Source organism: Dasypus novemcinctus, chromosome 6 (genome assembly GCF_030445035.2).
Source record: "Dasypus novemcinctus isolate mDasNov1 chromosome 6, mDasNov1.1.hap2, whole genome shotgun sequence".
Classification (NCBI taxonomy): domain Eukaryota; kingdom Metazoa; phylum Chordata; class Mammalia; order Cingulata; family Dasypodidae; genus Dasypus; species Dasypus novemcinctus.
The window spans coordinates 81,213,082-81,225,413 of NC_080678.1; the positions used below are offsets into that span (position 1 = coordinate 81,213,082).

Genomic DNA, 12,332 nt, shown 5'->3' on the forward strand with positions numbered 1-12,332 from the left:
TTCATAACAGCCAAAAAGATGGAAACAATCCAAATCTCCATCAACTAATGAATGGAAAAACAAACTGTGGTATATACATACAATGAAGTAAAAAGGAATGAAGTACTGACACACACTACAACATGGATGAATCTTGTTCATAAAAACAATATACTATGTGAAAGAAGCCAGACACAAAAGAGCACACATTATACAACTCCATTTATAGGAATATCCAAAATAGGCAACTCCAAAGAGACAGAAAGCAGTTTAGTGGTTGTCAGGGACTCAAGAGTGTTAGAAGGAAATGGGAAGTAATTCCTAATGAGTACAGGGTTTCCTTTTAGGGTGATAAAAATGATCTGGAACTAAATAGTGATGATGGTTGCACGACATCATGAATATAATCATTGCCATTGAAATGAGCACTTTAAAATGGTTAAAATGGCTGTTTATGTTGTATTTACAATAAAGAAATTTATAAGAACAATACATTGCATAGAAATTCAAATAACAATAAAAAATTAAAACTGAAAAAAACATAAATTTTATGTTATGTGAATTTTATCTCAATTTTTGGCATAAATTAATTATTTGTGATTCACTAAGGTAAAAAAGCGAAGGAAAGTCTGCTACAATATAGTCCTATTCTACATGGTTGAAAACCAGAAGTTATAGTTAAGCGAAAATATTTATCTATATTATATGTATGGATGTCAAATTTCTGAGTTTTAGTATAATTTAATCTTTAAACTGAGTTATGTCTTTGTGTAAAAAAATGACAGTAGAGGGGGAAAAAACACAAAGTGTGGACTCCTGTCTACAAAGAAACAAAACCATTTCGAAATTGTATAATCTCTGTTTAAGTAGAGGTTGAACCCTCCAGGTTCCAGAACTGGCAGGGCTTAGTTCAAAAGAGAAATTAGGAAAAGGTAAAAAAGATATGAACTACTAACAAAACTGGCATTTCAACTGACTACTTACTAAATAGTATATGGCAGAGTTCTAAATATGATATTAAATATGCAAGTACTAACTGTAATAATCAAGTCTGCAGTGTACTAAAGGCCACAAAGCCTGATCCTTCCAAAGCAGTTAGGTCACTGAGGAAATAAAAGATGTAATTCCATTTATTGGTCTTAATATTTTCCACAAAAGCACTTGAAATTTTCTGTAAGAACCACCCTTATATTTCTCACTATCCTCTGATAAGAATCAAAGTATTACACCCATCTTGGTATAAAGAAACAAGGGGGAAATTTCCAGATAAAGACGTAAATTAAAATGAGTGGATTAAGAAGCCTAAGAACTGTGTGCCTAAGTTAAAAATTGACATAAATAACAGGCATAAAAAGTTTTTTAAAAAATAAGGAAAAATAGAGAAATGGTATTTTTTTAAATATATATTTAAAATCAGATACTTTGAGAATCCCAAAGACTCAAATACCCAGTGAAGGGAAATGTCCATGGCAGGCCCTCAAGTGTTATGTTAGAGAGAGAAGGATAAAGGAGAGTTCAAAGGCAAACTGGCAAAAGTACAGGAAAAAAGAAACCATAATTATCTCTGCCTGAGACCACAAATCTGGTGACAAACTAAAAGGAAAAGGGGAAAAATTTTTAAAGATTTAAAACTCATACTTATGTTATATAAAAGCCTGGTATAAAGTGCTAAATCTGTTATTTTTTCATTAAGAATATGGTCTAGTAGAGGATAGGCTATTAAGATGTTTTCATTTTTGAAACACAGAAACCTGAAAGCACCTGAAAGGTGCTCAGAAAGATTTCCAAGAAAGACTCAAAGTTGATGAAACAATGACAAAAGAGCAAATATGGGGAAACGGACTTTGGCCCAGTGGTTAGGGTGTCCGTCTACCACATGAGAGGTCCGCGGTTCAAGCCCCGGGCCTCCTTGACCCGTGTGGAGCTGGCCCATGCGCAGCGCTGATGCGCGCAAGGAGTGCCGTGCTACACAGGGGTGTCCCCTGCGTAGGGGAGCCCCACGCGCAAGGAGTGCACCCAGAAGGAGAGCCGCCCAGTGCGAAGGAGGGAGCAGCCTGCCCAGGAATGGCGCCGCCCACACTTCCCGTGCCGCTGACGACAACAGAAGCGGACAAAGAAACAAGACGCAGCAAAAAGACACAGAAAACAGACAACCGGGGGAGGGGAGGGGAATTAAATAAATAAAAATAAATCTTTAAAAAAAAAGAGCAAATATGACTGAGGTTAGAGATGTTTTCAAACTACAAATACCTGAGAGGACCAGAATTTATATGCCATAAATCTAAGGACTAAGAAGAAGAAAATAAAGGCATTTATGTTAAAATTCAAAAAACCAATTCCCCAACTGCAATGATATTACAATTTTGAAAAGTTCTCCTGACATCTTGTTGGCTAAGACTTCAGAACACACTAGATTAGATCCTTATCTAGGGGACAAGTTAAGTACTAGATCATTTCCTTTTCTGGATTCTCTAAATTAGGGAAACAAAAGAAAATTAATAAACAATGGCAAATACCACACCAATGCAACTACAATAAACTAATAAACCAGTGTATTCCCTTGTTTCTCAATGAAATTCGTTCTACTAAATTCTTACTTTTTAACAATTAGACACTCTAGTTTTTCCACACTGATATATTTGTGCTCTTTAAGTCAAAGTACAATCTTTACAACCTGCCTACACTTTCCTGAGTAAGTTGTGGAATGATCAGTGTCATAAAATGGGTAAGGCCTCCATGTTTATTCCACGTTTTAATGCTTACTGCAATAAAAGCTATTATATATGTTTGCATACGAATAGAAAGAAATGGAAGACATTTACACTGTCAAGAGGATTACTGGAATTGAAAGCAACTTTCTTTTACGCCTTATATAAAATTTCTGTCAGCTTTGATTTTTTTGAAAGCATTTATTAATTTCATAATTTTAAAATCTAAAGAAATAAGCTTTAATTCAATTATAATATTACTCCAGTATTTGTAACTTGAATGTTAAAACTTAAAAATCTAAGTTTTTGTAATTGTAATTTTAATGAATGAAAATTTATTTTAATAAAAGTCCTTGAAAAATGTCCTTAAAGTTCTTATCTCAGAGTTTGCTGACCTTACCAAAAACCAGGGAGAGAAGCAGCTGTGGCTCAATTAACTGGGCTCCCATCTACCATACAGGGCCTCCTTGTAAAGGCAAGCAGGCCCACACCCAAAGAGAGCTGACAGCCTGTGCCTGCAGAGAGCTGGTGCAGCAAGATGACACAACAAAGGGAGGCAAGCAGACACAAAAGAACACACAGAGAATGGACACAGAGAGCAAACAGCAAGCAAGCCGTTGGCGGGGGGGGGGGGGGGGGGGGGGTGTAAAAAATAAATAAATAAATAAATATGACCTAGAGAAAACACTAACACTACAATGTCCAATTCAGGAGCCATGAGCCACATGTAGCTATTTAAATTAAAAGTTAAATTAATCAAAATTAAATAAAATGTAAAATTCAGTTCTTCAGTCATAGCCAGCCATATTTCAAGCAATCATAGTCAATTGTGGCTAGAAGCTCTCGCATTGGACAGCCCAGATAAAAAAATTCCTACCATCACAGAAAGTTCTTTTGGACAAAATTGTTGTAAAGTCATTTGCTACTTACCTGTTAAAGGAACACAGGTAGCACAAAATGAGAATAGTATTTATGATTTTTTTCTGCTAAAACTTAATACAATCTATAGGTGTTTAGATTAAATCGATTTTTTTTTAAGATTTATTTTTTATTTATTTCTCTTCCCTTCCCCCCCTCCCCCAGTTGTCTGCTCTCTCTGTCCATTCACTGTGTGTTCTTCTGTGTTCATTTGTATTCCTGTCAGTGGCACCGGGTACCTGTGTCTCTTTTTGTTGTGTCATCTTGTTGCGTCAGCTCTCCGTGTGTGCGGCGCCACTCCTGGGCAGGCTGCGCTTTCTGCGCACAGGGAAGCTCTCCTTACGGGGTGCACTCCTTGCACATGGGACTCCTCTATGCCAGGGAAAGCCCTGCATGGCACGGCACTCCTTGCGCACATCAGCACTGTGCGTGCGCCAGTTCACCACATGGGTTAAGATGTCCTGCATTTGAACCCTGGACCTCCCATGTGGTAGGTGGACATTCTATCAGTTGAGCCAAATCCACTTCCCGAAAATCGATTATTATACACTGCTGTACTCTGACTTTGAAAAACTCCTATAGTTTTAAAATGAGTTTTTAAACATTTTGCCCCTACATGCTCCTCACTTAGAGCAATTTTATAACACAAGTTTCTGCCCCTGGTTCACAATGATGCAAGCAGACACTTTCTGACTTGTTTTATACTGCCAAACTATTTCTTCTCATTTGAGCAGTTATTTGAATTAGGGCATGTTATTAATATTATAGTCATTACTATTTTAATTTCCTTCCTGGTCTCCAAAGAAAAGGTAAAAATCTCAAGAGAACACTTATGGAAAGGGATAAACTTTCTTTCAAATTCGTGATCTCATTGCTTTTCTCTAATTCCAACCTGAAACAATTCATAAACTCCATTCCAAGGTATTAAAGCATAATAGAAATCTCCTCAGACACAATGAAATCTGGAAGCTTGATTCCATCACCTCATGGTAAAGTATAAAATGAGAGCCCAGGTACTCAATCAATATAAAATTGTATAACTAGATCTTTACTCATTTAGGAGGTTGATTCTGATATATCATAAAAGAGCCAATAGCTACAGAACCCCTTAAAGAACACAGTCAGTAAATACCTCAGTTGGGTTACATTATTCCAACATGCAGAAATGATTGCAGATGTAAGTTAAGTACATTGAGTCTCACCAATTTCTCCTTCCTGTCCAGGCTTGGGAATGCTAATAGAAGTTTTGGTCTCCATTTCTAGTTTCTTCCTGGTATCCCCTCTCTTCCCAACTATATGCCTATAATATAAAGAAAAGTTTGTAAATGGAAGGGGATGAATTCAAAATGTTCCAAAATAATCATATCATGTTTACCCATATATGGTAGGAGACACTCCCTTACAGAAAAGTGTTTCCATAAAAGCTCAATATTTATAGACATCAAGTGCTAAGTAAGAGGAAATTACAAGTCATCTAGCTTTACAGAACATGCTGCATTACACTCATTGGCAAAATGATGTTCGACAGCCAATTCAAAGGAGAGATAGAATAACTATACCCAAAAACTGTTTGCTTCTCAAAATTTGATTCAAATTTTGGGACTGCTATTCAATGAGAAGAAAGCTGCCATAGTTTCAAAGGGCATTTCAGCACCCAGTGGGTCTACAGTTTGAAGAAGGAGACCCTTGTTCCTTTGGAGAACAAATTAAATATATTATAGTCCATCCTAAGGAAATTGTTCTTGATTAATTAAATACAGGTAAACAGCTTAGCAAAGAACAGGGTCCACCATTCAGGATAGACTCAAAAACACAGGAAATAAACTGGTAACCTTCAGCTGAATTTAGCCCAAGCTTTATTTGAGAGATTTCGCCTAAAAGTTAGGAAATGTGACCTAAAACTGGAAGATCTGACAACTCATAGCAATAGTAGACAGACGCCAACTCTTAATGGCAGGTGGTGCAAGGCCTCGTCACAATCTTCATCACTCCCCATTGTCTTTCACCTACCCCACTTCACTCACTTATTCACAACATACTAAAACTTATGGGATACAGCAAAGGCAGTGCTCAGAGGGAAATTTATAGCTCTATATACCTACATTAAAAAAGGTGATCACAAATCAATAACTTACCTTCACACCAAAGAGAACATGGAGAGCAAAATAAACTACAAAGGAGGGGTGGGAGGTATATGGGGACCTCATATTTTCTTAATGTAAAATTTTAAAAATTAAAAAATATTTTTAAAAATGTTAATTTTCAGAAAAAAAATAAACTACAAAGTTCAAAGGGAATAAATACTAAAGATTAGAGCAGAGATAAACAAAATAAAGAAAAGAAAAACAAGAGAATGAACAAAACCAAAAGTTTTTTAAAAAGATCAGTAAAATCAATCAACCCTTAGTCAGACCGAAAAAGAGAAAGTGAGAGAGGACACAACAACTATAATCAGGAATGAAAGTAGGGACCTTACAGAAATAAAAAGGATTATAAGAGGGTACTATGAACAATTATAAGCCAACAATTAGAAAACTCAGATGAAATAGATTCTTAGAAACAAATTACCTAACATGATGCAAGAAAAAATAGAAAATCTCAACAAACCAATGACAAGTAAAGAGCCTGAATCAGTAATTAAAAACTTCCCAAAAAAAAGAAAAATACAGGACTGGATGGTTTCACTGCTGAATTCTACAAGGCTTTCAAAGAAGATTTAACACCAATCCTTCTCGATTTCTTCCAAAAAATAAAAAAGGAGGGATTACTTCCATACTCACTCAGCAAGGCCAGCAATACTCTGATACCAAAGTCAGATAAAGATAGCACAAGAAAAGAAAAGTTTAGGCCAATATCCCTCATGAATATAAATGCAAAAATCCTCAATAAAATACTGGCAAACTGAATCCCACAATATACTAAAAGGATTTAACACTATGACCAAGTGACCTTTACTCCAGGAATGCAAGGCTGGTCCAACATAACAAAGTCAATCAATGTAATAAACCACTCAAATAGAATGAAGGGGGGGAAAAAAGTCATTTCAGTTGACATAGAAAAGGCATTTAAAAAACCAACATCCTTTCATGATAAAACTACTCAGAATACTAGGAATAGAACTGAAAATAAGAGTTGGCAAGGATGCAGAAAAACAGCAACTCTTGTACATTGTTTTGTTAGTGGGAATGTAAAACGGTGCAGCCACTGTGGAAAATAGTTTGACATTTCCTCAAAAAATTAAACACATGCTGGGGGGGGAGTGGTGGGGTGGGGGTGGTGGGGTTGAAGGGGTCCTCATATTTTTTTATGTAATATTTTTACAAAATCAATTAAAAAATAATAATAAAATAAAATATAAATCATAATGTAATCCAAAAAAAAAAAATTAAACACAGAATTACCATATGATCTGGCAACTCCATTCTTAGGTATATACCCAAAAGAATTGAAAGCAATGACTCAGACAGACATTTGTATACTAACATTCATTACGCCATTATTCGCAATAGCCAAAAGGTGGAAGCAACCCAAGTATCCATCAACAGATGAACAGATAAACAAAATGTGATTTATCCATTCAATGGAATATTATTCAGCCATAAAAGGAAATGAAATGCTGGTGCATGCTACAACATAGATAAACCCGGAAAACATCACGTTGAGTAAAATAATCCAGACACAAAAAGATAAATGTTGTATGATTTCTCTTATATGAAATACTTAGAATAAGCAAATTCCTGAAGCCAAAAAAGAGCTTACCAGGCAGGAGTGGTAGGAGTGTGGGAGAGTGGGGGACAGTGGTGAGTTATTGCCAAATAAAAACAAATGTTGGGAAACGGACTTGGCCCAATGGATAAGGCGTCCACCTACCACATGGGAGGTCCATGGTTCAAACCCCCCGCCTCCTTGACCTGTGTGAAATTGGCCCATGCGCAGCACTGATGCACACAAGGAGTGCCCTGCCACACAGGGGTGTCCCCCATGTAGGGGAGCCCCACACGCAAGGAGTGCATCCCGTAAGGAGAGTCGCCCAGTGTGAAAGAAAGTGCAGCATGACCAAGAACTGCGCCGCACACACAGAGAGCTGACACAACAAGATGACACAACAAAAAGTAACAGAGATTCCGGGTGCCGCCAATAAGGACAGAAGCAGTCACAAAAGAACACAGCGAATGGACAGAGAGCAGACAACTGGGGGGGGTAGCGGGGAAGGGGAGAGAAATAAATAAATAAATAAATCTTTAAAAAAAAAAAAACGAATGTTGGTTTAGGATGATGAAAATAGTTTGGAAATAGATCATGGAGAAAGTTATGTAGTATTGTCAATACACTTAATATCAAAGAATTGTTCAATTAAAATGGTTAAAATTACTTATATGTTACGTATATTTTACAATTAAAAATAAATATTTTTTTTATTAAGCCAAGAAGTAGGGAAGGACAGAAAGAAGAGAGATGATAGATATACAGATGGACAGATAGAGCTAGAATGATGCAGCAAATGCCAGCAAAAGGTTAAAAGTTGGTATATTGGAGCCCTCCATGTGGTTTCTGTTTGTTTGTTTTTAAAGATTTGTTTATTCTCCCCTCCCCCACCCTACTGTTTTTGCTGTCTGTGTCCATTTGCTGTGTGATCTTCTGCATCCATTTCTCTTTTTTGTCTTCTCATCTTTCTCCTCTAGGATTCAGAGGGATTTGATCCTGGGGACCTCTGATGTGGAGAGAGGTTCCCTGTCAATTGCACCACCTCAGTTCCTGGTTTCTGCTACGCTTCACTTTGACTCTCCCCTTCATCTCTTTCGTTGGATCATCATCTTGCTGCGTGACTCACATGCACAGGCACTGACTCACCACGTAGGCACTTGGTTCCTCACACGGGCACTGGCTCACTGCACAGGCACGCTTTCTCTTCTTCTTTTTCACCAGAAGGTCCCAGGGATCGAACCTGGGTCCTCCCATAGGGTAGGCAGAGGCCTTATCACTTGAGCCACATTCGCTTCCCTCCATATGGTTTTGTTTTGTTTTTTTATTTCTCTCCCCTTCCTCCCCCCCACCCCCCGCCCCAGTTGTCTGTTCTCTGTGTTCACTCGCTGTGTGTTCTTTTGTCCGCTTCTGTTGTTGTCAGCGGTACTGGGAATCTGTGTCTCTTTTTGTTGCATCATCTTGCTGCATCAGCTCTCTGTGTGTGCAGCGCCATTCCTGGGCAGGCTGCACTTTCTTTTGCACTGGGCGGCTTTCCTTACAGGGCGCACTCCTACACGGGGGGCTCCCCTACACGGGGGGGCACCCCTGCATGGCAGGGCACTCCTTGCGCGCATCAGCACTGCACGTGGGCCAGCTCCACATGGGTCAAGGAGGCCCAGGGTTTGAACCGCGGACCTCCCATGTGGTAGGTGGACACCTATCCATTGGGCCAAGTCCACTTCCCCTTATGGTTTTATATTATTTTTGCAACTAACCTGTAATTCTGAAATTATTTCAAAATAGAAAGTTTAAAAAATACATATCAATGTGGAAATACCAGTGAATCCACTATTTGCAGTACTCCACAAGAAAGGTAGAGGCTTGGCAGTGAAGATGGAGATAAGTGGTGAATTTAAAAGATATTGAAGAGGCGAAAATCAACAGGACTTAGTGATAAATGTAAAATGATGAAATTTTACCTGTAATCAGTCCTTAGAAATTCTAAAACATGGGAAACAGACGTGGCTCAACTGATAAGAGCATCTGTCTACCATATGGAGGGTCCAGGGTTCGATCCCCAGGGCCTCCTGACCCATGTGGTAAGCTGGCCCACGCGCAATGCTGCCGCATGCAAGGAGTGCCGTACCACGCAGGGGCATCCCCACGTAGTGGTGCCCCATGCGCAAGGAGTGCGCCCCACAAGGAGAACCGCAGCCCGCCCAGGAGTGGCACCACACACACGGAGAGGTGACACAGCAAGATGATGCAACAAAGAAGAGATGCAGTTTCCCATTGCTGCCAGATAATGCAAGCAGACACAGAAGAATACACAGCAAATGGACACAGAGAGCCGACAATGGGGGGGAGGGGAGAGAAATAAAAAATAAATCTTTAAAAAAAAAAAAAGAAATTCTAAAACATAAAGCACTGAACTATTTGATCATCAGGAATCAAAGCATCTCAATAAAGGACGGAAGAGAGAGGAGTCAGCTTCCTGCTAAGTTTCCTGGAAGCACCTCTAGGAGTAGCTGCTGGGGGCCTCACTCACTTGTAGAGCAGACTGGGGGCCTTCACGGTACACCAGAAACCTTGCTGCGTCTGCGTCACAGCATAGGCATCACAGGGCTCTTCTGCACACTCCATGGAGCCTGCACAGAAACCATAAGACCTGGCTCAGAAACACTGCTGCTCTGTGGACAACAGCCTTCTCCCCAGCTGTCAACCACTCTCAGGGAAAGAAGCAATACACACACACGAAAAACAGCCCAAACTTCACACTGCAGAATTCTGTTCTGGTATTTCTTCCGACTTGCTCTTAGAATAAATCAATAAAAATAAAAACCAAAACACATAATGACATTTTTAAACCTTTTCATCTCAGAACCTTGAAAGGTAGCATATACATGCCACTTTTTACCAGTTTTCTCCCAAATGCTAAGACACAATAAAAATTTTCCTTACTACTATTTCCATTGAGATATAATTCGTATAACATAAAATTCACCCTTTTAAAACATATGATTCAATGTTTTTTTAGTATTAAGAAGCAAAATTACTTCAGTGAATAAAGAAGAAGTGATACTGGGAGAACTTACTCCACACCCTCAAGACAAAGAGAAATGAAGAGGGTGAAAAAAAGGAGCTCAATGTCCCATTGCTGAAGGAAACTGGAAGGACCAGGAAGACGACTAACTCCCAAAGCTGACTCTGGCTTAGAAACCAAAAGGAAAAAGTCAAAAAGAATACAAAAGGCCCCATTTATGCATTAAACCCAAGTCCTAATTAATTAACCTGAAAATATTTATAATGCATTTTAATGTTTAGTTTATTTCTTAAAAATTTTCCCTACACTATAATAAAGTTAGTTGCATATTTGGAACTGCCTATATATGACTGCAAAAGAAAAGGGAAAAACAACAATAAAACAATAATAACAACTAACATTATCAGATACTGGGTTAAATGCTTTACATGTATGAATTTATTCCAATAATTTATATATGTTATTTTACAACTTTACCAGTAAAAGAACTTAATTTTGTCACAATAGTAGCAGTTAACAAGGAAAATTACCTTATTAATTTAAGCTTCTGTACAAAGTTGAAACTACTTAAAAACTGCAATTAAGAATGCCTCAGTCAATCTCAAAGTCATTAGTATCCTTAGACATCAACACAAATGGAGAGATGAAAGGCAAACATCTCAAATGTAGGAGCTGACACAGAAACACGTTAAAACAAAACACAGAATTGCTCCTACAATGTCGAGAACATTTTACGTCCAGTAAGACCAAACAGCAACTAGGATTACCCTGATAGAAGTCCTCATCATCTTCTTCATGTTGATAGGTCTGCTCTTGGATGGGATTCTTTCTATAAATTCGTCCACCAATTCTTAGAAGTTGTGGGCGCAGAACTTCCATTATACTTTCTCCAAATAATATTTCAGTGAAATCCTGAAAGATAAATCATCGCCTTACCTTTTATTTTAATACAAATAAAATGGGAGGATGGGAAAAAAATTAAAAAGAAATAAAAACCTTCTCTCTATACGAATCATTATGTAGGACTGAAAGGACATAATAAGAACATCGATTCCCACTACACCCTAAGAAAAAAAAACATTAAGACAAATAAGGACCCATTTCTGTTAGATTTTTCCCTTTCTAAGCAGTTTGCTGCATTTTCCACATTATTCCATTCCTAGACAGAAAAGTAATTTGTCACTACTTAGTCCCTCCCCCCCAAAAAAATGGTTAAAAGATCCTGAGTCCTTTACATACAGCCTATGGAAGGTTTTAAGAGAGACTTAACTGTATTATCTCTCTTTATTATTTTAACATAATAAAGTAATGGAGTAAAACATTACCTTCTGCATTTATCTAAACATTCATAAAGCAAAAAAGTATCTCACTCTTTCCTGATAATTAAGACAATTAAGGATTTCATTAAATCCCTTGGGAGAAAAGAAAAAAAGCTCCTAAGTATTTTTAAAGGTACTAGTAATATCCAACAACCAGTTGTAGTTGCCTGTCAAAACACAGCTAAAAATGACAATATTGTTCTTAAACCAACACACTGGCAAAGGCATGAGTCCAATTTCTGCCCAACAAACTGTACATCTCCCGCTGAACAGCCAAGCTTCTAGTCACCATTTAATGAGTCAATAATTTAGGAAACAAAGGTTTCTTATGGACTAACAGTGGTGACGTTCAACCAATGTTTCTACCACTTAACTTGGATAGTCTTGAAGCTCAGGGTTTGAACTGAGGACCTCCTATGTGGTAGGCAGACGCCCTACCCATTGGGCCAAATCCGCTTCCCAGATCTACCTTTATTAAACACACTTAGCACTTCAGTCCAACCCTCAGCAAGTCACTTTAATTGGCAGTTTGCGAACCCTGGAGAGATTTCATGTTATGAGAAAGGACAAAATAGAAGGCAGACACGGATGAAGAAGGGGCATAATTAGCAACAGTTTAATGACATTACACCTTAGTATACTATTCCTTCCCCCCAGGACTCCTTCAAAAAAGAAAGAAAA

The 12,332-nt window shown here is 38.1% G+C and overlaps 1 protein-coding gene across 3 annotated transcripts in view; it reads right to left on the reverse strand.

Annotated features, from left to right (window-relative positions):
* Positions 1–12,332, reverse strand: part of ASCC1 (activating signal cointegrator 1 complex subunit 1) — a 112,793-nt gene that overhangs the window by 99,843 nt on the left and 618 nt on the right. For 2 of the 3 annotated variants that reach the window (XM_058298994.2, XM_058298996.2), the window contains exons 2-4: positions 11,100–11,244; positions 9,838–9,937; positions 4,808–4,905 (exon numbers count right to left, since the gene is read on the reverse strand). In XM_058298994.2, coding sequence (XP_058154977.1) covers positions 4,808–4,905; positions 9,838–9,937; positions 11,100–11,211 — 310 coding nt within the window. In that variant the 5' untranslated portion in view covers positions 11,212–11,244. Of the gene's footprint in view, positions 1–4,807; positions 4,906–9,837; positions 9,938–11,099; positions 11,245–12,120; positions 12,192–12,332 lie in introns of those variants that run through there. The other variant, XM_058298995.2, reaches the window with a different exon arrangement.